Raw genomic sequence first — 25,942 nt, forward strand, 5'->3', positions numbered from 1 at the left:
AGAGAAAGAGAAGATGAATACTATAGTTTAAACAAGAGCTCTATAACTTATAGAGATCGAAATTGTTTGTCATCATCATTGATACTGTCGGGAGAAGGACTGTAGAATGAAAAAAAATATATGTTTTTGAATATTTCTTACCTTTAATTATTTTTGTGAAAGATAATATAAATATCTTTCATGGCTCAACCTTTGATGAGTTTTGAGAACATTTTCTTATTATTATTTTTATTATTTTTAAAAATATCTGTGTTTTTTTTTTTTTTGTGATTGCTCGATCAAAGGGAAAGCACAGGCCGATGCGCCGAGCTTGCGAACAAACGAGCGAAAATGTCATTTTTTTCGGATTGGTGACGGTTTTGTTGTGACAACTACTTTGAAGAGTGACCGTTGGACAAGTGAAAAGGTTTATTTATTTTTGTCTAAAAAAGAAATTAAATGCCAGCTTGGACATGAACATTTGGTCTGGATTGTTGGTAAGTGATCGAATTGAGGGTTCAATCAATTCTGGTGGTGCTTCTTCTTTGATTAATTCGGTGAGATAATCAACATTGAATTCAGGATGGCCCTGGAAAGTGAGAATATGGTATTTGGATGGATTCGATGGTGACTTTTTGACGAAACCTTGTGCCTGTGTTAGAGAAGTAGATCCAATAACAATAAAATCATTAGGTACAACTTGGACAATATCTTGGTGTATTTGTAATACTTGAATGCTATCAACATCTGTCAAGGTTGACAGGTCTGCACCATCTACAAGAAATGTTTGTTTATCTAAAGAAATCATTTCATTGATAAACTTTTTACCATCATTGTTGAGTTGAACTGTCACTTGTCCCAACTCCCATCCAAGTTTACTCTTTGTAACTTGACCACCAAGAGCATGTGCCAACGCTTGATGACCAAAACAGATACCGCATATCTTTTTGTCCGACTTGTCTAGATGTTGTAAATGAGTGCGCAGTTTAACGATCCAATTATCATTGTCATAACTATTTGCAGAGGAACCTGTCAACAGGTATCCATCAAATTCATTTTGCTCGTCTTCGTTTGGGAACTCTAAATTGACGGCATTATAGATTTTATAGTCAACCTCTGCAAACAAACCATAACCCTTGATAAAGTTTATGTACAATGAACTAAAATGATCTAGATCTTTAATATTTGGTTCTGTTATGACTATAGGGGGGTAATAAGAGTGTAGGTAAAAGGGGGAGATATATATATCAATGATCACAGAAAATACACCTTAATCAACATTTGATGGATGGTTTTGAAACATTTAAATCATACTTATGGCAATTTTCATTGTTGTAATATAATAATAATAATAATAATAATATTAAACAAACAAAACACCAACTGATCAAATGAAGTTTTTCACCACCCAACGTTTTTTTTTCTCTCTTACTTTTTTTTTAAAAAAAAAAGAAATCGAGATTTGAAAATCGAGAGAGGGTGAGAAACACCACTAATAACATAACAACAATTTTAAAATCTTTGGTTTTAATCTGTTTAAACATCCTTGTACACATAGATTTATTATTACTATTATTTATTAGATTGTAGTAGATAACAAAGAAAATAAAAAAGTATTCATTGTATGTAAGAATAGAGTAACAGCACAAACTATGTCAACAACGGTTGTTGTTGGTGGTGGTGGTAGTAGTAGTTGGGTGTGGTTTGTTGTTGGTTGGAGATCAATGATAGGTGTGGGTTATATTTATTACTATATACATAATCACGATATTATGTTACTGTTACTTTTAATTACATAATACGACCAATCATCAATAATCATCATCATCGTTGAGAAAGGAGCAGTTGATAATTAATACCCATATACCCCTCCCCCCCCCCCCCCCCCCCCCACATATATATGCAAACAATTAACTAATTTAAAAAAAAGTAAACTTTAAAGTTTAGGTTTAGGTTTAGGTTTTTCTATATCAACAATTATTATTATTATTGGTTACAACAATTGATTCAAAAAATGGAAGAGGACAACGCCATATTGGATAATGGAAAATTAAAAGATAGTAGCGAGGATTCAGAGATTGAAGAATCAGAGGATATCGAGTCTGAGGAGGAAGAATCATCATTGTCAGATGATGAAGAAGAATCATCAGAAGAGTCATCCTCTTTATCAGATGATGATGACGACGACGACGAAGATGACTTATCAGAGTTGGACATTAAAAAAGAAGACTCGTTGCAAGTCAAGAGACTAAAGATTCATTTATTAAAGGAAAAAGGCAAAGTGATGGATGCAAAAGATACTATTGGAAGTTTGGTAGAACAGATAACTGCCTATAAACAGTCAGTGGAAGAAGATAGATTGGATCTAGAGAACAAATTAAAACATGAAAAAAAGACAAAACTAGAGATATTTGGTATCTACAAGGACTTGGAAACTGAACGTGACAATCTAGAGAAACAACTAGAGTTGGTCGTTCAAGAGTGTGAACAATTGGAAAAGGAAAAACAAGGCATGTCAAAGGAAAATATAAACAATCTTCAAACTCTTATGAACGAGATTACAAACATTGAAGAGTCAAACCTTCAGTTGGAGAAAGAATTGGAAAAGGAACGTCAAGATAATCAACAACTTTTGATTAAATTAAATGAACAAACAAAATTGGTAGAGTCTTACAAGGAAAATGAATTAAACATTACTGCACCCAATGTTGGAGGAAATGATGCCATCGTAACGCAACTAAAGAAACAGCTGCTTGATGCACAGTCCTTGTTGAACAAGGAAAAGGAAAAATTGGCAAACCTCGATAGTCTAATGTTCCAAGCTCGTCGTGTCATTGGATTGACTACAGACAGTGGATTAAATTCTTCAAGTACTACTGCCGAACAAACAATCGAAATCAATAATCTTAGAAATGGCATCATGGAGGAAAAGACAAATCATCACAAAACATCTCTTTTATTGGAAGAGGAAAAGAGACGTTCAGATCTCAACAAAAAGACGGCTGATAGTCTTGTTGCTCGTATTAAAGAACTTATTTCTTCTCAATATGAAACAATTCAACAATTGGACGATGAAAAGGACAACTCTTCACTTCTTGGTCAAGAAATTGAAAAATTAAAAGATCAAATCAACATTTTACAACAACATCAACAACCAAAACAACATCATCAACAACAACATCAACAACAACAACAACAACTGTCACCACAACAACCACAAATACAACACACTACTGGATCTAGTGAAAATAGTACACCAACCATTGTACAATCACCAAGTTTAGAGTTTAGTGACTCGTCATCTTCAACAAGCAAGAATGGTGGCTCAGAAAGTAGTCAGCATGCTGCACAATTACAGGAAGAAACCATGACAGCTGTAACTGCATTGCCAGACCCACCAAATAGTGACCCTACATCAAGACCTTCGTCATCGAAAAACTCAACAATACAAGACCCATTTATCGCAAAGTCTGCCAACAATCATCGTGTATACAAAACTATAAGAAGAAATCAAACCATTAAATTCATCAATGAAATGGGAGGGGACTATCCTGTAATCGAAAAACAAACTCCTCCTCCTCTTGCCAACAACAACAATAACGCACAACCAATCACCACCATCACCACTACCACCACTATTCCTTCATATTCATCTTCGTCGACACTTCCAAACAATCAATCGTCAACCATTTCAAAAGAAGCCAACGTCGAGAATAGAAAAATTGGTGCCAATTTTAATTTTACTCCAAATAGCTTTGGTATTGCCACCAACGTATCAACAACATCTCATCAAGTGTTGGAGAGAAAATCTAGTATCATATCGAGTGGTACCAACTCTACCAAAGGCAAACGTGATAAAAAGTTGGAAAAAGAGATTAAAGAAATCACAAAGCGAATTGAAAAGGAGGAAAAGAAAAAGCAGGCTGCCAACAAAAAATTAAAAGAACAACCACCACCACCACAACAACAATCAACGGCAGCAGATAGTACTAATAATAGTCCATCAGCCGTATCACCAAGAGAAAGATCAGACTCTACCAAGGATCTATTGACCAACAACAACAACAACGCCACTTCTTCTTCTTCATCATCATCGTCATCATCTTCTTCCAACAACAACAATGACTCTATTAAAGATTTACCAACCTATTTACAAACTTCAGAGGCAACAATGGAAGGAGGAAGTGTTGGTAGTGGTTCATCAGGAAGACAATCCACCAAAGATAAAAGAAAATCGATTTGGTTTTTTAACTAATATTATTAGTTGAAATCATCGATTGAATGTATGAATAGATATAGATAGATAGATAGATAAATAAGCGACCAAATGAGGAACATCTCGAAAAAACCAATAAATTATGTATTTAAATCAAGACCAAATTTATTTATTGTTGTATGGTTGCACTACTACTACTGGGTTGATTAAAATGTTTCAATACAAAGGTAGAATAAAAGTTATCGGGTTTTGAAGCCAAGGTCTTGTGATTGCCTTGTTCGACCAATCTTGATTCATCAAATACCAACACATGTTCGGAACGTATTAGAGTCTCTATGCGATTGGCTTGTATAATGACGGTCCTGTATTGCATCAACTGTTCTAGTGGCTCCAATAATTCATTTCCAGAATCCAACATACATGAACTTTCATCAATCAAAAGAATGGTAGGGTCTCTGAGGAATGCTCTGGCAAGAGATATCTTTTGAATATGAACTGGTGCTAGTCTCTCACCCTTTCCAATCATACTGTCATATCCATGAGGCAATCCAATGATAAAGTCATGTAAATTGGCTCTTTTACATGCTTCTATTATATTTTGTGTAGATAAATGTGATAAACCATATCTTATATCTTTATAAAAAAGAGAAAAAGAAGGATTAATAAAAAATCACTATCTATCAACTAGATGTTTAAAAAATTTACATACTTTGTTCAACAGTGCCTTCAAAAATGACGGTATTGGCTGTTATTGAATAAAGCTTTGATCTGAAATGACCCAAGTCAACAGCTTTGGAATCCACACGTCCAATCAACACTGATCCTCTTGTTGGATAGTAAAGACCTTGGATGAGAGAAAAGATAATTTCCTTGGTGACAGACGTAGATGGGCCAACTATTGAAACAATAGTCTTTTTCTCGATTGTAAAAGATACGTTGTTGAGAAGAATAGATCCACTCTTGTGATGGAATGATACTGAATCAAATGTAATAGCATTCTTTGCGTCGCTTGAAGGTACAACCCCACCTTGGAATGATACTAATGGTCTACGATCAATCAACGAGAAAACACGTCGGCTGCTAGATATAATCTTTTGAAAATCTGCAACAACACCCAATACGCCACTGGATGATATTATCAACATTAAAGCATAAAGAATATATTGGAATATTTTCATGTCTCTAAATAGAGATTGATAAAGAATAAACAAATAGGTTGATACTAATAAAAATAATACAGAAAATCCTCCAATAGCCTAGATTAAAAGAAAAAAAAAAAAAACAATGAGTAAACAATGTCCCATCCATATTTGATATTTGTTGTACAACTTACAATCCAAAATCCATTGATAATTGTACTTGATTTTGAAGTACGATAAATAGTTTCCAACTCTGTTTCAAAAGCGCGCAATTCTTTACTCTCAGCATTTAATAATCTAATTTCCGTAATATTAGTGATGGCATTGTCAACCACTGATGAAGCTCTGCTGTACAACTCTTGAATGTATTTATACTTTGGATGTATAAAAGCCTTGAATACCAAATATCCCATGAAAAACAAACCTATAAACGATAAAACAAATATGGTTGTTCTCCATGACAAAAATAAAAGAATTAACAATCCTCCAGCCGATTGTAATAATCCTCTTGCCAATGTTGACAATGAAACTGTAACTATATTTTGTAAAACAAGCTAAAAAAAAAAAAAAAAAAAAAAAAAAAAAAAAAAAAAAAAAAAAAAAAAAAAAAAAAAAAAAAAAAAAAAAATTAATCAATTCAATTTCATTCATTATCATTTACTTACAGTATCAGATGATAGAGTAGCATTTAATTCAGATGATTTACTTTGATCAAAGTAGCCAATTTCTTGTGTCAATAGAGATTTGAATAGGTCTGCTTTGATTTTCGTTACAAAATTGAAACCGGCAATAGTGAAACAAACATAACGAATAAAAGTAAAAGGTATCTGTATAATGACAATAAATAAAAGATATTTTGATGATTCAAACCAATCAAATTCGCCACCATTATTGATTCCATATTGTTGTCTAATCTCTGTTTTGTTGATGTTTGGATAAGTTTCAAAAAATTGATCACTAAAAATCATCTTGTCAACAGTTTGTTCAATTTGTTGTGCTAGATATATTATAGGTAAGTAAGATGATGGATGGTGGGTTTAGAAAAGGGGTGGTCGGTCATTTGATTTGAACCATTTGATTCGAACCAGTTATATTTTAATCTTACCAAAATAATACGGCAATAACAATTGACATAGAGTGGTAACACCCAAAGAAATAAATGCAAACATGTAATACCAAAATTGTGGCCTGAGATATGAAAGTAAACGATAGAAACATCTTTTGGCAGAGTAATTACTATTAAATAACAGTTGTTCATCGTCATCTAAAAACATATTGGATGCTAAATCATCATCATCATCGTCGTCGTCGTATTGATCATCATGATAAAAACCTCGGTCATTGTAATTAGATCCTATTCTCGTTGTTGTAGTTGGATCTTCAATTTCAAACTGTACCATCTTTGTATTCTTTTTGTTACTGCGCATACTAGACATACCAGTGGTGGTGTTGGTGTTTGATACCATTTTAATACCATAATCTCCATTGTTTAATGATCCCTATTGAGAATAATAATAGGTTTAATTAATAACCACAGATATCTAATTGTTTCATAGTCATTTTTAATCCTACCAAAGATGATGCTAATATAGCTCCTGCTTTTCTACCATAGTTTTTTTGATTATATTTGTTGTTGATGTTGTTGTTGTTGTTGTTGTTGTTGTTGTTGTTGTTGTTGTTGTTGTTGTTGTTGTTGTTGTTGTTGTTGTTGTTGTTGTTGTTGTTGGTTAAATCTTCTTCTTCTTCTTCTTCTTCCTCCTCCTCTTCCTCTTGCAAGTAAGCATATGGACTGAGCTTATTTATATCTTTACTCATTTTTAGTGGAGTATAAGATGTTGACGAGTCTATTTCTCTCGATAATTTGTTATAACCGCCGGCGCTGCTAATTTTAAATGATTTTAATGATTACTTTTATATATACACATATATATATATATAGATAGATAGATATAGGTATATATATTACAAGCGTTTTTCATTGCAGTGTTTGTTGTGATGAAAAACTAGTTTAGTGGGTTGGGAGGGAAAAAAATAAAATAAAAAGCAAATTTTAAAAAATTAGATTTTTTGTATTTAAATTAATATTTATCACATGCCAACAGAATAAAAACATTTAATATTATTTAGGGCTCCTTATGTAGAGGAGTTCAGGAATTGGAATTCTGAATGATTTAATCAAATTTAATTTAATATTTCTTTTCAAAAAAAAAAACAAAAAAAAACAAATTCATTCAGACGACAAACCAACAAATTTTCGTTTATCTCATCTTCTTTATTTATTTCTATAACAAAAGTAGTACTTTACTTTTATACATCATGTCACGTCCAGAGCATGTAGCTCCACCAGAAATTGTAAGTACAGATGTTGTTGTTGTTGTTGTTGTTCTAATTCAAACCTTTTTTATATTATATTTAGTACTATGATGAAAGCGAGTCAAGAAAATATTCACAAAAGTAAGAATGATGATGATGATGATGATGATGATTGTAGTTGGTCAACAAACTATTAATATTTACCAACTAACTAACTATCATTCACTCACTACTATAATTAATATAGCTCACGTATTATAGATATTCAAAGTCAAATGGCAGAAAGAGCCTATGAATTATTATCATTGTCTGATGATAAAGAGGGATTACTTATATTGGATATAGGATGTGGTTCTGGAATTAGTGGTGATGTACTTAGTGATCATGGACATCAATGGATTGGATGTGATATCTCAAAGGATATGTTGAACGTTTCAGTGGAAAGAGAGGTGGTTGGTGATGTTATGCTCAGAGATATGGGTCAAGGTTTCCCTTTTAGAGCTGGTTCTTTTGATGCTGCCATAAGTATCTCTGCTATTCAATGGTTATGTAATGCAGAGAAATCACATCATAACCCAAGAAAGAGACTATTGGTATTCTTTCAATCATTGTTTCAAATTTTGACAAGAGGTGGAAAAGCTGTCTTACAATTCTATCCAGAGAGTTCTGCTCAAATCGAGATGATCACTGCTGCTGCACTTCGTTGTGGTTTCACTGGAGGTCTATTGGTTGATTATCCAAATTCTTCAAAAGCAAAAAAGTATTTATATATATATATATGGTTTGATATGGAATGATGATGATGATTATTTATTGACAATTTATTATTTAACCTATATATAGATATTTCTTGGTATTATTCACAGGTAGTACAGGAAGTCAATCAATGCCAAAAGCTAAAGGTGTTGATTCAAATTCAATTGAAGATGGTGGACAAACACAAGTGAAATATGTAAATAGAAAGAGAGAAGAAAAGGATAGAAAAAAGAACAAAGTGGCAATCAAAAGTAAAGAATGGATTTCATCAAAGAAAGAAAGACAAAGGAAGCAAGGAAAACAAGTCAAATCAGACTCTGTTTACTCTGGAAGATCAAGAGGTCCCAAATTTTAATGTTCACATTTATTATTTAATAAATATTTATATTCTTTATTAATCAATCCCTTAGATATATATCTAAAATTATATATTATATATCTTGTTCTTTAAAGATCACAATCTCAATTGTTAAACGACTATAGAGAGCTGCAGTGCAACTGTCGTTTTTCAATCTCCCCTCATTTTTGCATGCAACCACCAATATTAAAGGGGGTAGATCGAGATCGATAGCCTTTAATATTATTTTATTTTTGGCAACAATTCGGTTGATGTGAGTATATAAAAAAACAATGAGGATCCTCATTGCATTTAGCTTTTAAATACTAGTGTATAATAAATAAATAATTAGATAAATAATTAATTAAATAAATAAATATATAAAAGTCAAGGGTAAGAATAAATTAAACCAATAAGAAAACATCATTATCGATATGTTGTTCAACGTCATTAGTACCACCCTCCCCCTCCCCTCCCCCCCATTCACCATCCATCACTTAGTAGTAGTCGTAGTAATAGTAATTTAAATTGTGATAAGGCCAAAACTAGCTTATATGATACACATTGTATAGGGGCTATTGGTTTTTTTTTTTTAGTTAGTCAACAGCTAAACTATGCCAAAGATTTATCTCTTTCCTTCCCTTCGACACACTATTTTTTTTAACCGTTCTCTGAATAAAAATTTCAATCATTGCTCTCTCACTCAAAGCTGTAAAAAAAAAACCTCGCATCAAATGCTCTTCTTCTCATTCCCGCACACCTGCTTGTACAGTTAACGCACACACACACACATACAACACACATAACCCTAACCTAATACACCACCACCGTCTCTGCTGTTGAGCTCAAAGCAGAGAGAGAGAGAGAGTTTATACAATACTTTTCAAAATGTACTTACCAACCAAATCATTTTCAAACAATAGTAACAATAATAATAATAATAACAATAGTAGTAGTAATATCTCAAAGAATAATAATAATAGTAACAACATAGTAAATAGTAAATCACCATCTTCAAGCAATTTACTATCACCATCATCGTCATCAAGACCAGTTCCAGTTTTAGAAAGAAAGGCATCAAAAAGCTCATTGGTCGAAGAAATGAATAACGTATTGCAGAGATTAGATCTTAGAAGACCAAGTTTTGCTCACCCAAGTGTTGGACCAAATGGACTACCAATAATCGACGAGACCACATTGTCGTCGCCGTCATTGTCACCTAATGCCACTAGTATCCTATCTTCATCTTCCAGCAATTCCATAGTTGTTGATCTATCGTCATCTTCATCAATGACAACCGATCTCAACAACAATAGTAATGCTACTGGCAATATTCGTGTACACGATGACATTGACATTGTAGTGGTTGGTGACGAGGGTGTACACAAGGCCAAATTTATTTCAACCTTTTTGGGCAATGGCATCGAAAACGATCCAATGTCTGAGAATATGCAATCATGCAGGGCTGTCATGGTAAAGAATGGTACCTACAATGTAAATGTCCATAGTAATATTGGCATTGAAGATTTTTGGGGTATCAATGACCTTTACAATCGTCAAGGTCATGGCTTTATATTTGTATACAATGTCAATTCTCTAGAATCCTTTAATCTCTTTCAATCTTTGCGTGAAAAGATCCTCTATGACAAGGGTGTTGAAAATATCATAATGACATTGGTAGGAATCAACCAAGACGAGCAACTACAAAACTCTAGATTTATTTCATCAACACAACAACGCGATGATACATCAACGAGCAGCAGCAACAACAACAACATAAGAGAAGTTTCTTTTCAAGCTGCTAAAAAGTTGGCAGATATGTATAATTATTCCCTCATTGAAATCTCCACTTTTGACGATTCAGTTCAATCAGAGATAACTGGTTGTATGTCTGATCTCTTGAATCGTATCACCAATATTAGTAACAATAACAACAACAACAACAACAACAACAACGGTAACAATGGTGTTGGTCAAAACTCTTCCTCATCATCACCATCATCATCATCATCATCGCCTATTATTTCCTCTCAATCTCATCATCATGTTGTAACATTAAATCAATTAAATAGTAGTAACGGTATTAAATCAAATTCACCATCATCACCTTTATCAACATCAACCAATCCACAACTCATTAAAAGCAATAGTAATCTCAATATGAATAATCATATATCAATGTTGAATAGTAGTGGTGGTGGTGGTGGTGGTGGTAACAACAATAGCAACAACGCACAAAATGGATCATTATATAATAGTAAATCAACTTCATCATCCAATCTCCAAAAAGATAGTATGATAGAGGTGACAGTATTGGGTGATGTATTTGTTGGTAAATCACAATTCATTCAACGATGTCTTGGAAATCCATTTTCAAAGGTGTACCGAGAGACTTTGGAGTGGAACAAACATATCGTACAAAAAAAGTTGGATGATGTTCGTCATTTTATCAAAGTTACCGATACCCGTGGTCTAATGATAGAGGATTATCTCACAAGAGAGCGTCTAATGTCTAGCCAAGGATTTGTATTTGTATACAGTATTACATCTCGAAATAGTTTTAACATTCTCGAGTCACTACGTAAAAAGGTATTGGCCACCAAAGCAGCTGAAACCAAACTTCCATGTATTCTTATTGCAAACAAGTCTGATTGTCAGATGCTTGCTCGTCAGGTAAAGTCTGAAGAAGGTAGAGACCTTGCTCAACGTTGGGGATGTTCATTCTTTGAAATCTCGACACAAAACTGTGACGACGATGACATTCAAAAAATTGTCAAACATCTCTTGACAGACACTCAAAAGAGTTTCAATAGTCAATCAGACTTTGGCGGTGAATTTAAAAAAGAAGGATATCTTATGAAGGAAGGCAAAAAATTAAAGTCAATGTCTAGATACTATTTCAAGATTAAACGTGGTTGTCTCTACTTTTGCAAGAATCAGGCACACACCAAGAACATAAAATCGATGGAACTCTCAGATGCAGTGCAAGTACAGATACTCAACAATGGTACCAATGAAAAGAAAGATATCTGGCCATTCTCTATCGTCAGTACTGGTAAACATATGAATCTCATTGCTTCAAGTGAGGCTGATCGTGATGCTTGGGTTACCTCTATCAAAATCAACTGTTATGTCAATGAATTTATTAATAATATTATGGACGATGTGGTTGGTAATATGGTCAGTGAAGTTGCACAACAATCACAAATACAACAATCACAAATACATAAAAGATCAGATTCTCAACAGCAACAACAACAACCACCAAACTCTCCACAACCAACAACGTCCAAACCATCCCCCTCAAGTGTTGGAGGATTCTCTTATACTGCAGTTGCAGCAGCAGCAGCGGCAGCAGCAGCAGCTTCTCAAAATAATCAACATACACCTCTTTCGCTTTCACCGACCGACTCTTCTCCAACATCACCATACCTCACACCTTCACCACCATCATCTGATAGTTCATTGGGTGATTCTCCACCAAATGTATCTCAGTTATCAAATCAACAACAACAACATCATTTTACCAATCAGCTACCACCCTCTAGTCCACTAAAAAAGAATTCAAGTCTACTTCAACGTACAACGAGTTTTAAATCCAAATTTGGCCATTAACAGTTTCAATACATATACACACACACAAAAGGATCCCCTCAAAAATATTAAAATGGTATTAATAAAAACCAAAGATTTAAATCTAATATCTAGTCATCATTGCAATTATAAAATAGTTATTGTTTATCTTAACTCCTTTTTGGGGTTCTACCATCAGATTAGGTCATGACGTTTGCAGTCGATTTTTTTTCGCCAATCTTTGAACAAAAAAAAAACTGTTTTACTCACACAAATATTTGGTATAGTGGTAGGCACAATCGCATTAGTTTGTGTAACAGTAGTAATAATAATAATAACACACAAGTTCACTTTTTATTATTTATTATTAATAGTTTTGTTGTTTGACGACAAGCACATCAAGTCGCGACTACGACACTACAATCACAATCTACGACAATGTCTGTAACAGTAGAGGAACCTTGTAACAATACTCCAAAGTTTACTATTAGTAATAGTAGTAATAATAATAACAATAATGAAAAGAAACAACAAACAACAACAACAACAACGATGACTAATAATAAAAATAACCAAGATAGTTACAACAACAACAACTCAACAACAGACAAAGAGGCAGCATCTTTAGATGATCAACAATCATCTGTGCTAAAACAAAGATCCGATGACCTAAAATCTAGATACACATCAACCAAACGAAGACAAGAAATAATAAGTGTACTTTTATTCTTTGTCTTTCTTGCAATCTCTATTCAAAAGATGTTTAACGTCTTTTATGCTCAAAATATTTGGTTGTTCCTATCTGCTTCTGTATTGGCTATGGTTGCCGCCGACTTTTTCTCTGGAATTGTTCATTGTGAGTATAGACAAACTAGTAATGACAAAAGAGAGAGAGATAGAGAGAGATATATAGATATTGTTAAACACTAACACTACTACTACTACTATTTATTTCTAGGGGCTGCCGATACATGGGGATCATTAGATACACCTCTAGTTGGAAATAGTTTTATTAGATCTTTTAGAGAACATCATGTTGCACCAACAGCAATGACCAAACACGATTTCATTGAAACCAATGGTGACAATTGTATGTTGACCGTTCCAGTTTTGGCCTTTACTGCATTTGGTCCAATTATTGGTGACTCGACTTACAACTTATTCTTGTTGTCTTTTCTTGTCAAACTATCGTTTTGGGTCATGTTGACAAATCAAATTCACAAATGGAGTCACACCTACGATCTCCCATCCTATGTCAAGTTTATGCAAAGATATGGAATCATTCTTTCAAAGCCCGACCATGCTGTCCATCACAGAAATCCATTTGACAAATACTACTGTATCACCAATGGATGGTTGAATCCTTGGTTGGCTGGTATTGGATTTTGGAAGAGATTGGAAGAAATTATCACTTTGACTACTGGTGCCATCCCAAGAAAAGATGATCAAGCTTGGACTAATTAATAATTAATAATAATAATAACAAAACAACAACAACAACAACAACAACAACAACAACAACAACAACAACAACAACAACAACAACAACAACAACAACAACAACAACAACAACAAAGATCTTTACATTAAATTGTTAATCATATTTATTCTTACAAAGAATGACTAAACTTGTCTATAGTAATAGTGGTAGGTAGTAGTGGTTTTAGTCATTTATTTTATTTATTTATTATTATTGAGAAAAGTATTTGCAGTTTTGTTTGTTAGACCTATTGAACAATTTAAAGATTGCAAATGAAAATTAAACTTTTCACCTTGTCCTGCTGTTTGATTGTTGTTTTGGATGATACTGAGTCCAGAGAATGACATATAACTATGGAGTGCATCAGGAAAAGAGTCTGGTATCTTTGAGATACCACCAATGGCGGGGTGTTGGGCACCCAATATAAAAGATGATACCAAATTGGAATCTACCAAGTGGTAAGCACCCAACATATCGAGTGATGCACCTATCCAAAAGCTATAGCAAGTATCTGGATCTTTGTTGGTACGACCACTGAACCCAGATATTTGTTTCATTACCAACCACTGTACCAATTTTTCTCTCTTTACACTTTGTTTTGGAAACTCTTGATCAAGTAGTCCCAAAAGTGAAAGTGCTGCTATAGCACAGTAGGTTGATCCACCATGTGCCTCTTGTAAAGGTCCTTGTCCAAAGGCAAATTCATATCCAAAACTAGATCTAATATATTGGAGTGCCAAATCAATATCGATACCACTCCAATCTTCCAAGAGGAATGAGATTGCACAAGCAGTGTATAGATATCTCATGTCACTCTCACCACCACCAGATGCACCGACATAACTACCATCTGGTTGTTGAAGGTGTTTCATGGCATTGGTAATAGATTTCTTATTGACACGACCCAGATCATCTCTGAGTATTCTTAATATCATCAATGCACAATAACTATTGGCTAGAGTTGATTGATCACATGCCACTATTGGGTATGATTGACATAAACATAAAGATGATGAAGAAGGAGTAGAAGAGGATGTGGTAGACTGTTGTTGTTGTTGTACAGAATTATCAAATGGTTGTCCTATAAAGTTGGCACCTCTAAATCCACAATTGATAATATTATCATCTAGATGTAATCGTACGACAAATAAACAAACAAACAAACAAACAAACAACCAAAAACATATTAGTTAGTATACTAATATGATTTTAAGAGTATCAAATTGATTTACATACCTGGTTGTTGATAATAAGGTAATATTTGTCTAGAATATACAAACTCTTTAATTTGAGTAGATAGAGTATCATCAATCTCTTGATCCAATCTATCTAGGATATCCAAACCAGATAGCATAAAGTAAACTATAGATAAATGATTAGGTAGTGCAGAGGTATATGGTGATGGCAGTGCCATCAAATTTCTCTTTATATATTTAATATGTTTCTCTATTTCAAATGATTGTGACATTATTTGTGTGTGTTGTGTAGAATAAAGAACCAACTTCAAACAACCAACTTGAGGTTCTTCACCATGGCAACCAATAAATATATAATTAATTTTTTTTTAAATATTTTATTTTTTAAGGGGTTTTGAGAAGATCTTCTGCATGTTTATTGTTTTAACCTAGAGTATATAGATAGATAAGATAATCAGGTCAATGGATAGAATAAAAGAAATTTCAATCATAAGAGGTTTGTATATATATAAATAGTCATCACTAGACTTTTATAAATCTCTCCGCTAACCAACACTACTACTACTAATCATTCATTCATTCTATAGATGGTCTGCCATCAAAGGTATGGTATTTAGCTTGGAATCCCCAAGGAACTCTGTTGGCTAGTTGTGGTGATGATAAATCAATTCAAATATGGAAACAGGTTGACGTAGTTAACGATGTTGATGATCAACAACAACAACAATGGGTAATGGCAGCAAAGTTGGATGTACACGAAAAGACTGTAAGAAGAATCGCTTGGTCTCCTGATGGTAAATTGATTGCTGCTGCTAGTTTTGATGCATCTACATCTATATGGGAGTTGTCTGATGATATGAACGACAATGAAAACAACAACAATGACTCTTTAGAGTTTAATCATATATCAACTTTGGAAGGACACCAATATGAAGTTAAATCGGTGGCATGGGATCATACAGGAACTCTATTGGCTACTTGTAGTCGTGATAAATCAATATGGATATGGCAAAGTATGTTTTGTTTGATGATGTCGCGCGCTGCTCCCAAACAAACTATGATTTTAGTTACTAACAACCCTCTCCCCTATTTAAACAAATTTGTGTTTTAGTGGATGAAGAAAAAGAATTTGAATGTTTGTCAATCAGTCATGGACATGGACAAGATATAAAGTGTGTATTGTGGCATCCAACAGAAGAGATATTGGCATCTGCATCGTATGATGATACTATTAAAATGTGGCAAGATACCGATGGCGATTGGGAGAGTATAAACACTTTGGTGGGTCATGAATCAACGGTATGGGATATTTCATTTAATAGAGCTGGTGATAGATTGGTATCTTGTAGTGATGACAAGAGTGTCATATTATGGGCTCTTGTAAAAGGTGATCATTCAGATCCATCCCAATCATCATCATCATCATCATCATCGTATCAATGGAAACAGAGTCAAATATTTGAATCAAGTCACAGTCGAACAATTTATAGTGTTGATTGGTCAAAGGATCAATATGAAAGAATAGTATCTACTGGATCAGATGACAGTATAGTACTTTATGAAAAAGAGGTTGAATCAAATAATAATAATAATAATAATAATAACAATAATCCAGACACCACTACAAAGTACAAGAAATCATATCAAAAATTGAATGCACACAACAGTGATGTAAACTGTATAAGATGGTGCCCCACAAGAGCAGGTATCATGGCATCTTGTGGTGATGACTCTACCATTCGTATTTGGAAGATTATTTAAAAATACAAAAGCACATTACCTTTTTTTTTTTTTTTCCATAATTTTCTTGGTTTGTTGTAAATAATTTATTAAATTTGTTGGTTTAAAGTGACGTAGTACTACTAGTAGTAGGGGAAGAGACATTTTGTTTGGGTTTTGGTTGCAAGGCATATAATCGTACAGGTAATAAAGCTTTTGGAAAGTTTGGTTGTACGATTGACTTTACCAATTGACAGTTACTTTGTTCAAAGAGAAAGATTAGATGATCATGTGATCTCGTTACACTGTTGTCTTGTTTATCCATTATGAATGATTTCTTGGCAGTGACATTGTCTTTGATGAATATCATTCCTCCATCTGTCAATGAATCTGCACAATTATTGAGAAACTCTATGAAATCCTTGTCGTGCAAATGACCAATCACCCATTGTATCCATATGCAATCATACTTTATAGCATGTTTGTTAAAATCATGACTCTGCAATCCAACTGCAAAATAATTTTCTACTTTTTTTTCACTAAATGTTAGATATAGTTAATATTAATTCAAATACACTAATTCTCTCTCTTTCTCTCTCTCTCTCTCTCTTTGTAATACAAACTCTTTAAATATATTCTTTGCTTGATCGAGAAAGGTAGGATTTTGTTCGACTAGATCAACTTTATCAAAAAGAGGAACAAGTAGTTTTTCTGTTACTCTACCAATACCTGCACCACAATCCATGGCTCTACCACGATTCAATTTCATTGTATAAGGTCTTTGATTGGTTTGTCCATGTTTGTTTTGAAAAAATTCTTCAAGAAACAGATTACTTGTCGTTACGTCCTTATCAGAGACATATCCCAACCCTCCCAACATACCTTCTATCGTTGGTTCTACTGTCTTCCAATAATCATCTTTATATATATATACATATAGTATATATGTATGTAGTTAGTTAGTTTGATGGCTTTTATATCGAGAATTATACTACATACCTGCAAGAGTATACCATTTATTATCTTGTTTATCTTTATTTTGTTCTATCTCCTTTTCCCATAGTTCATCGATTGTTTTGTAAACTGTTGTTCCATCACTATCTGCACCTTTGGTTTGAATATTCTTTGGATATTGTAGTTGTTGTTGGTCCATTGTACGTAGATAAAAGATCAAACTTGCAATACAAACAATGAATAGACTTGATTTTGCTTATTTTCGAAGTAATCGTTAATTGTGGACAAAATTCAATTTATTGATCTATTTGATAGCTATTCTTATTTATTTATTTATCTAGATATGATACGATGATCAGACAACAACAACCTCAACAAAACCGATTAGTAGTAGGACAGCAACAAGGACAACAACAACAACAGCAGCAGCAGCAGCAGCAGCAGCAGCATCAGCATCAGCAACAACAACCTTCTTTGGCCCCTCCTACAAACAGACCTGTATCATTAAAGCCAACCTCATTGTCTCTTGTAAGTGTTTATTATGTTACAACGTTTATCATTGAACTCATTATTCTTACAACATCTCATTCTTCTCCTTCTTTCACCATGGTTGCGCTTTTTTGCAGAAAGGTAATACAACAAAAGGTTTGCAGCAAACATCTACAAAACCTCCTGCTCTTCACTATAATCATTCTTCTATTAATACTGGTCAACAGCAGCAACAACAACAACAACAACAACAACAACTAAACCAACATCTAAATTCAAACAACAACAACAACAACAACAACAACAACAACAACAACAATGGTAGAGGTGGTTTGGGTAACACCACTTCATTTGATAGTTATAATGCATCAAATGAACCAACCAATTTATCTCTTTTAAATCATCAACAACAACAACAAATCAATGTAAATAAGTCATCACCTCCAACAAACAACAATAGTAACAACAACAACAACAACAACAACTTTATTAGTAGTAGTATTGATAATACTTTTATGAATACTCCATCAGTGTTGGCACACCATCAACAACAACAACAACAACAACAACAACAACAACAACAACAACAACAACAACAACAACAACATCAACAACAACAACATCAACAACAACAACATCAACATCAACATCAACAAATACATCAACAGCAACCTCTACAACAAACAGATAACAATATGTTCATGTATAATTCTATCAACAAACCAGCCTCTCTTTCGACTGCTTCCAAAACTGCCACATTAAACTTGTCAAAACCTAGTTTTCATAGCAAACCAGTTATCAGTTTTACCAACCCAACCAATAATAATAATAATACACATAATAATAATAATAATAACTACAACAATAACCAAAAAAATGCAATTAATTTTAACCAAAACTATAATAATAATAATAATCATGTAAATAGGAGCTATAGTAATAACAATAATAATAATTATAATAATAATTATAATACTATCAACAACAACAACAACAATAATAATAATCAAAATAATAGAGGAACACATAACAATTTTAATAACCAGAATATTCAACCAATTCAACTGCCACCACCTTCACAATTACCAATAGTACATAATAATCAACAACATCAACAACAACAACAACAAATTGAACAATCATTAAATCAAATTGATGACATTAATTTTAATTTTGATGACGATACAGAGATTTTTCAAACAAATCAACCAATGGTCATTTTTAATCCTCCACCTGCACCTCCTCCCCCTCTTCCTCCTGTTTCATTGCCCAACAATCATTTGGTTCCACCATTGGTCATCACTGACCAACAGGATCACCAAGTAACACAATTACAGGATAAATTAAACAAAGCAGACCAAGACAAGGAAGAATTAAAACAACAACTGGAAGCATTAAAACAGCAATTACTTTTGGAAAAGGAAAAAAAACCAGAAATTAAAAGGCAGAGAGAGCAAACGACAAAAGAATTTGATGTAAAGACCGAGTTGGTTGGTGTATCTCCGATTAAAAAAACAAAAACGACAAATTGCGCACCTACCATATCTACCACCACCTCTACCAATAATCATCCAAAAGATTTTGTATCATTTAAACTTATGAACCTAGACAGCGCCGATCGTCAGGAACAACGTGATAGCCAACAATTAATGACAATTGCAATGTTGCTGGCTGTTACTCAAGAACAACCCCAACCAAGCATTAATTATCTGTTACCGATTGGATTGGGAAATAGCATTCAATTTGACACGTCTACTGAAAACACCAACGAACAGAAAACATCATCATCATCAATTCCATTGTCTTCAGCTGCTTGTGGTACTCCTACAACATCTACACAAAAAAAGAAACAAAAAAGAAGAAATCAACAACAATCTCTGTCTTCTCCTTCCTCTTGTTCTCTTGCCTCCTCAACCGTACAGTCCAATTCGCAACAAAAATATTCAAACTCTGTTCTCCTATATCCCCCACCAATCTACTTTCAACATCAATTGGAGCAACCACCACCACCACCACTACCACTACCAACAATCGTCCCGATTAATGGCGCACCAGAAAAGGAGATACATGTCATTGACATTGATTCACCCGTTCAGCCCCCTCTAGTCTCACAATCACAACTCTCTTTATCAAGTCCAACAACAAAAAGTGCAACCTCTTTGAAAACAAAACAGATGGACATTGATAAACAAGATGCAACAACCAAAACAGATGCCGAAGCAAAAGAAGAGGAAATCAACCAACAAAAACTACTTTTTGAGGAATATTCAAAAGAGTTGGGTTCTTCTTTTTCATTTGTTTGGACATCAGAACAACCACCTTTTATTTTATTGGTCAAACTCTACCCTTTCTTAACATTACCAAATGTATGAAACAAAACATTATAATCTATGGATAGATAGATAATTATTTTATTGTTACTAACTTTTCAGTTTAGATGCAAATAGTAGAAAAAACATTGGATGTAATATTGATTCTCTTACAAAGTAATGACCATTGCAAAAATGTTTTTTTTAGGAAATCTTTTTAAAAATGATATTAATTTGTCGACTAGATGGACCAAAGATGAAGCAATTCTCATAGGAGGGTCACTACCAAACCCAATTCCATCAATCAAAACTGTATATCCGATAGATAATAGAATATTTTCACTCAAACCTCTAAAAAAGTTTGATCAGCTGCAACAAAAAAGCCAATCCTCTTTTCCTCCTCCCCAAAACGTAGAGATTGTTGAATATCTTTTAAACAATCTAAATCGATTCTTGAAATTTCCAAATATTCTTTATCAAATCTTTCAGATACTTTTGATGGCGATGGATCAATATCATGACCTTGAATTTAAGCGTAAAAATGGAAATGATAGTATGGATGACCACAACAATGATTGCACGAGTGCAATGGATATTGAAATGGTCAACGATGACGATGGCATGGATAGTGATGAAGATGAATACCAATCACCCTCGTACTTAAACCTTCCTATCATTTTTCAGGTTCTCTACCAATTTGACTTGGTCGATTCAGTACTTCAAAGCAACAATCTCCAACTCAAAGAACTTTATTTGGATATTGTAGACACTAGTATTTTGGACAAACTATTTTATCAAAGATCGCTTGTGGACAGAATGAATGATGAATTACAAAATTCCTCAGTTCAAACAACAAAAAGTCAACATTCTTCATTGCTTCATAGAACTTGTCTCCTGTTATGTATCAAACGACATGGTCCTCATAATACTGTAAGACATGTACCAACTCTTTAATTCATTAATACCTATCTAACCTTTCCCCATTCTACCACTACTACTACTACTACTACTACTACAGGTTAGAGAATTAAGATATAAAACTTATAGGATTTTAAAAAAAGTTCATCATTTTTATGGTCATTCCTACTTGGAGATAAGGGAACTCTTTTTGAATTCAGCCATTTTGTTGTTTGGACAAGAACTTAAAGATTTAAAAAGGTCAAACACTAGGAATGACCCCTCTGTATGTCTAATCAGGGATATCCTCAAATTACTTGTAGATATATGGGCAAAATCTCTGGAACACGAACCAATTAGAATAGAAAAGCAGTCAATCAATCTTCTTTCTGCTACGGCAAACAAACTTTTGAAATACGCTCACAAGGCTCATATCAAAGAATTATTGGTTCTTTTTGAAAGATTAAAAGAAATGTTGGAATACGATTTTACACACTTGCAAGAAGATTCTTTTATGACCAACTCATCTGGAGGAGTGGCTAACAATCATGATAAAGTCGGAACCTCTCCGGACCATCCAACCATTGTCAACAATAATCACCATCCCCAAAATGTTGTAATAATATCTTCGCCACCTTAATAAAGAAAACGAAATCTTCATCTTCGTAATTCGGGCTTTTCTGGTCGGGGGAGCAACACCCCCCCTTTTTCGATTTCACAAAGATATTTATTTTTTTTTTTAAATTATTTTTTTCAACGACGAAAAACCAAGTTAAGAGATTTTTAGGTCAAAGTTGATAGAGAGAGAACCAGTTCTCACAACGTCAATCATCACCATCAACCAACACACACATTTTGTATTAACAAGAAGGCGATAACGATAGAAAGAAAATATGAACAAAGTTATTATCTTTTTATTAACGATCATTGCCACTATCTGTGTTGCACAAGACGCATCAGGTGATTTTGTATGTTACCCACATTGAACAACGACTCGAGCACCCATTTGTCTTTAAAAGTTATTAACCACAACCATCTTCATATTATATATACATATATATTATATCATTTTACATTTATTCTTTCTTTAGCAAAATCTAACCTATGTAGCCAAAGTTAAACCAGTTACAGATAGTGGTTCAATGTCAATCACCACCTATTTCTCACCAGATACTAGTATCCAAACTGAAACTAATCTTATCCAAGTAAGTAATAGTAGATATTTGATGAAATTTGAAAAAAAAAAACTAAAAAGAAAAGATATTAATATATTTTTATCTATCTATCTATCTATCTATTTCTTTATAGAATGCACAAGAATCAATTGATATTGCTATTCCAGGATTTGATTCATGGAATTATTGCACTGATACTTATGAAGGTGTATATGGATGTACTGTTGCCAATCAAAGAAGTCAAGAGACATTCCCAATCTTTCAAGCATTGTTGAATGCCATTCATAGAGGTGTTGCTGTTCGTATCATTAGCAACAACTTTTATAGTGTCAATGAAACATTGACCAGTGGATACATTGATCCACTCAGTTTCCTTGCCTTGACCGGTGCTCAAGTTCGTTATTTCACGACACTCACATTTTTGCACAGCAAGTACATGAATGTTGATGGCAAACAAACATCAATCTCATCGATCAACTTTAGTCAAACTTCATTTATGAAGAATCGTGAAGCTGGTGTCATTGTCCAAGGTTCATCTGCCATCTCTGATTTTACCACCTCTGTCTTTGAACTCGATTGGGATTTGGCTATCGATTGGCCAACCATCTCCTATTCTGCCAGTGATATGAGTATCATCACCGACAAGACACCAGTCACTGTCAACATTCCACAACCAACCAGTTTCCCAGGTAGCTATGTAACCAAGGCTACAACCACCACTGGCAACGTTGATGCAGAGGTATTCACATCTCCAGACAATGCATGGACCACTGTCAGTGATGATATCTCTTCCTCCAAGAGTCTCAAAGTCTACATCTACCAAATCACCGATCAAGATTGGTGTGACTTTGTTGGCAATTACACTGGTGAATTGACCATTCTCGTATCTAGCAAGATCTACTCTCACGCCGACTATGAAAGTGCCTATTTATGTTACTCTCATCTCTATGGCAAGGGTATCACCATTAGAAAGACTGCTAGCAACATGTACACCTACTCCCACCAAAAGTATTGGATCCTCGATGACAACCGTGTCTATGTAAGCACTGGTAATTGGGGTGATACTGATTATCCTACTGGCTCTAACGTATTCCCTGCCTACAATCAAAGTCCACAACTATGGAGAAAAACTAATCGTGACTTTACTATCAAGATGCAAAATAGTGATATCGTTGACATCTATAGTACTTTATTTGAAGAGGATTACTCTAGAGGTTATGATTGGTATCCATAAATAAATAAATAAATAAATAAATAAATAAATAAATAAATATTTTAATCCCCCAAAAAAAACAAAAAAAAAGAATGAAATTTAATGATCGACTTGTTTTGAACAACGATCATCATCATTGAACATTATAATATATATAGATATAATATAAATTAGAAAGATGCCTTTAGAAGTTTTATATTGCAAAGGTAACAATTATCTCGCTATTTATAGAGATACATAGTACATTATTATTGACACAACATCATACTTCCTCTTCCTCCTCCTCCTATTTTAAAGTTTGCGGATTACCATTTGAATATTGTGAGTTTGGACCATCACCTGCAAAGTGTGTCGAAGTTAATGGAAGTATAAGTGCATCAACTGTCAGTTCTGCTGCTACTGCTAATCCTGAAATTCAAGATACAACATCTGCTGTTACTGTCGATGAAACAAGCACCAGCACAACAACCCTACAAGATACGACAACAGATAAACTTTCAAAATTAAAGATGGTCGATGACTCTAAAGAGGAAGGTCATACAACAATTACAACTACAACCAACAGTGCAGCTGCCGAAGGAGAATCGGTTGCTGCTGCACCTCCAAAGAAAAAAAAGGAAAAATTACCAAACATTACAATCGAAGTAAACAACAGAAACAAGAGAAAGTATGTCACTACGGTATCTGGTTTGGAAGCATTTGGCATCAAATTGGCAGATGCTAAAAAGTTGATGGCAAAGAAATTTAGTTGTGGTTGCTCTGTCGTCAAGAATGCATCGGGCGGTGAAGAAATAGATATCCAAGGTGACTTTGCTGATGATCTCGTCGATTTGATATTGGATAACTGGCCAGAAGTACCAGAAACAAATATCCTTGTCATTACTGATAAAAAGAAAAAAAGATAAATAAATAATATAATAATGGAAATATAATAATAATATTATTAGATTTGATAGATATTATAATAACAGTTCTTTGGGGTTTTTTATTTTATAAATAATATGAAGTTGGTTGTAATAAAATAGATTGTTTAGATTTTATCATCAAACAATGTGTTGAGTTGTGATTGTTGTTTGTTGTTAATCATTCATTCTCCCCCTTTTTTAATATTATTATTATTACAATAATAACAAGAAGAAGAAGAATAATTGATGTTGGTTGTTGTTGTTGTTTTTGTTTATATATAATTTATAATATTGTTTTTGGATTGATCGATTACACAAAAAATAAATAATTTAGGCGTATACCTTTAAGTATTCAGAGGCAACGATACGAGCTCTGGCGTTGAGAGTAATCTTCAACTCGCTGACTTCCTTGTCGATATCTTCCATAAATTGAATGATAAAGTCAACAAGCTTGTGCTTAAACATTGATTCAGTGTGGAAGTTGGTTACCAAGAAAGAAATATCATATCCCTAAAAATAATTGGTGATGATAGTTATATTAGTTGTGAACCCAACAAAGTTTGTTTGTTTGTTTGTTTGTGGTGGTGGGCATCTGTTAGATTTTAATACAACATACCTCTACTGGCTTTCTTCTCAAGATGATAAAGTTTTCAGCTCTTTGGACAAGGAAACGAACAAACTTCTTGGCAAGGATGACTTCAATTTCATCAGACTTTTTGATTGAAACACTGATACGTACAGAGTTGATGGATGACTCGATCAATACCTTTTCTTGTTTGTTACGAGCAATAACGATTGGATTTAATAAAAGTTCCTTGCTTGTCCTGTAATAATAATAATAATATTGTATGTTAGAATATTTTATGGACCTAGATACATATATATGTGGTTGGGGAGGAGGGGTTGTTTCTACTCACTTTACTTCTACTTCTGGTTTGTTGTGTCTCTCTACGATTTGAGATGCAAAGTTTTCAAGACAAAGAGCAGCAGTCAGTGTAGTTCTGATGCAATTAAAATATGGTACTTGAGCAGAAGACTAGTAGTTGCAGTAGTAGTAGTAGTAGTAGTAGTAGTAGTAGGTAGTTTGAATGATGACCAATGTATACAAGTTAGTTCAAATGTCAATAAGCTATACCTGTTGATAGTTTTCTTGTGTTTCACATACCATTTTTAGTCAAGCAGTGAGTAATTAAATAATATATGATACAAGTATAGTTACAAAAAAAAAAAGATAGAGAGAAAGCCTCATCAAGATATTAATTTTTTTTGCATGATCATCAAAAAAAAAAGTT

General features: G+C 33.6%; 13 protein-coding genes across 13 annotated transcripts; 8 read left to right on the plus strand and 5 right to left on the minus strand.

Annotated features, from left to right (window-relative positions):
- Positions 1 to 412: 412 nt before the first annotated feature.
- On the minus strand, positions 413 to 1,309 carry DFA_02717 (glutamine amidotransferase; the record flags this gene model as incomplete). The annotated part of the gene is made up of 2 exons (XM_004362268.1): positions 413 to 1,149; positions 1,294 to 1,309. 2 exons carry the CDS (start codon positions 1,307 to 1,309, stop codon positions 413 to 415), a joined length of 753 nt encoding a protein of 250 aa, XP_004362325.1.
- A 684-nt stretch (positions 1,310 to 1,993) lies between these two features.
- On the plus strand, positions 1,994 to 4,234 carry DFA_02718 (uncharacterized protein; the record flags this gene model as incomplete). Its single annotated transcript, XM_004362269.1, has 1 exon — positions 1,994 to 4,234. The coding sequence occupies one exon, from the start codon at positions 1,994 to 1,996 to the stop codon at positions 4,232 to 4,234; it is 2,241 nt and encodes a 746-aa protein (XP_004362326.1).
- A 130-nt stretch (positions 4,235 to 4,364) lies between these two features.
- Positions 4,365 to 7,149, minus strand: abcB7 (ABC transporter B family protein; the record flags this gene model as incomplete). The annotated part of the gene is made up of 6 exons (XM_004362270.1): positions 4,365 to 4,828; positions 4,905 to 5,451; positions 5,529 to 5,888; positions 6,000 to 6,331; positions 6,440 to 6,833; positions 6,907 to 7,149. 6 exons carry the CDS (start codon positions 7,147 to 7,149, stop codon positions 4,365 to 4,367), a joined length of 2,340 nt encoding a protein of 779 aa, XP_004362327.1.
- A 501-nt stretch (positions 7,150 to 7,650) lies between these two features.
- Positions 7,651 to 9,351, plus strand: DFA_02720 (uncharacterized protein; the record flags this gene model as incomplete). The annotated part of the gene is made up of 5 exons (XM_004362271.1): positions 7,651 to 7,686; positions 7,751 to 7,788; positions 7,895 to 8,407; positions 8,491 to 8,599; positions 9,337 to 9,351. The coding sequence occupies 5 exons, from the start codon at positions 7,651 to 7,653 to the stop codon at positions 9,349 to 9,351; spliced, it is 711 nt and encodes a 236-aa protein (XP_004362328.1).
- A 277-nt stretch (positions 9,352 to 9,628) lies between these two features.
- DFA_02721 (pleckstrin domain-containing protein) lies at positions 9,629 to 12,355 on the plus strand (the record flags this gene model as incomplete). Its single annotated transcript, XM_004362272.1, has 1 exon — positions 9,629 to 12,355. One exon carries the CDS (start codon positions 9,629 to 9,631, stop codon positions 12,353 to 12,355), a length of 2,727 nt encoding a protein of 908 aa, XP_004362329.1.
- Positions 12,356 to 12,751: 396 nt separating this feature from the next.
- DFA_02722 (uncharacterized protein) lies at positions 12,752 to 13,777 on the plus strand (the record flags this gene model as incomplete). Its single annotated transcript, XM_004362273.1, has 2 exons — positions 12,752 to 13,187; positions 13,272 to 13,777. 2 exons carry the CDS (start codon positions 12,752 to 12,754, stop codon positions 13,775 to 13,777), a joined length of 942 nt encoding a protein of 313 aa, XP_004362330.1.
- Positions 13,778 to 13,993: 216 nt separating this feature from the next.
- Positions 13,994 to 15,261, minus strand: DFA_02723 (uncharacterized protein; the record flags this gene model as incomplete). The annotated part of the gene is made up of 2 exons (XM_004362274.1): positions 13,994 to 14,919; positions 15,030 to 15,261. The coding sequence occupies 2 exons, from the start codon at positions 15,259 to 15,261 to the stop codon at positions 13,994 to 13,996; spliced, it is 1,158 nt and encodes a 385-aa protein (XP_004362331.1).
- A 190-nt stretch (positions 15,262 to 15,451) lies between these two features.
- On the plus strand, positions 15,452 to 16,750 carry ciao1 (WD40 repeat-containing protein; the record flags this gene model as incomplete). Its single annotated transcript, XM_004362275.1, has 3 exons — positions 15,452 to 15,485; positions 15,577 to 16,002; positions 16,101 to 16,750. 3 exons carry the CDS (start codon positions 15,452 to 15,454, stop codon positions 16,748 to 16,750), a joined length of 1,110 nt encoding a protein of 369 aa, XP_004362332.1.
- An 82-nt stretch (positions 16,751 to 16,832) lies between these two features.
- DFA_02725 (uncharacterized protein) lies at positions 16,833 to 17,861 on the minus strand (the record flags this gene model as incomplete). Its single annotated transcript, XM_004362276.1, has 3 exons — positions 16,833 to 17,247; positions 17,284 to 17,626; positions 17,708 to 17,861. The coding sequence occupies 3 exons, from the start codon at positions 17,859 to 17,861 to the stop codon at positions 16,833 to 16,835; spliced, it is 912 nt and encodes a 303-aa protein (XP_004362333.1).
- Positions 17,862 to 18,013: 152 nt separating this feature from the next.
- Positions 18,014 to 21,997, plus strand: DFA_02726 (uncharacterized protein; the record flags this gene model as incomplete). Its single annotated transcript, XM_004362277.1, has 6 exons — positions 18,014 to 18,190; positions 18,289 to 20,517; positions 20,589 to 20,637; positions 20,669 to 20,772; positions 20,950 to 21,390; positions 21,479 to 21,997. The coding sequence occupies 6 exons, from the start codon at positions 18,014 to 18,016 to the stop codon at positions 21,995 to 21,997; spliced, it is 3,519 nt and encodes a 1,172-aa protein (XP_004362334.1).
- A 253-nt stretch (positions 21,998 to 22,250) lies between these two features.
- DFA_02727 (phospholipase D) lies at positions 22,251 to 23,766 on the plus strand (the record flags this gene model as incomplete). The annotated part of the gene is made up of 3 exons (XM_004362278.1): positions 22,251 to 22,325; positions 22,449 to 22,562; positions 22,666 to 23,766. 3 exons carry the CDS (start codon positions 22,251 to 22,253, stop codon positions 23,764 to 23,766), a joined length of 1,290 nt encoding a protein of 429 aa, XP_004362335.1.
- Positions 23,767 to 23,923: 157 nt separating this feature from the next.
- Positions 23,924 to 24,650, plus strand: denr (density-regulated protein; the record flags this gene model as incomplete). Its single annotated transcript, XM_004362279.1, has 2 exons — positions 23,924 to 23,951; positions 23,977 to 24,650. 2 exons carry the CDS (start codon positions 23,924 to 23,926, stop codon positions 24,648 to 24,650), a joined length of 702 nt encoding a protein of 233 aa, XP_004362336.1.
- Positions 24,651 to 24,980: 330 nt separating this feature from the next.
- arcD (actin related protein 2/3 complex) lies at positions 24,981 to 25,818 on the minus strand (the record flags this gene model as incomplete). The annotated part of the gene is made up of 4 exons (XM_004362280.1): positions 24,981 to 25,160; positions 25,267 to 25,474; positions 25,568 to 25,686; positions 25,816 to 25,818. 4 exons carry the CDS (start codon positions 25,816 to 25,818, stop codon positions 24,981 to 24,983), a joined length of 510 nt encoding a protein of 169 aa, XP_004362337.1.
- Between the last annotated feature and the right edge of the window lie 124 nt (positions 25,819 to 25,942).

The sequence above is a fragment of the Cavenderia fasciculata genome (genome assembly GCF_000203815.1).
Source record: "Cavenderia fasciculata unplaced genomic scaffold Scf_Dfasci-G-b-205a01.r1-3, whole genome shotgun sequence".
NCBI classification, from domain to species: Eukaryota; Evosea; class Eumycetozoa; order Acytosteliales; family Cavenderiaceae; genus Cavenderia; species Cavenderia fasciculata.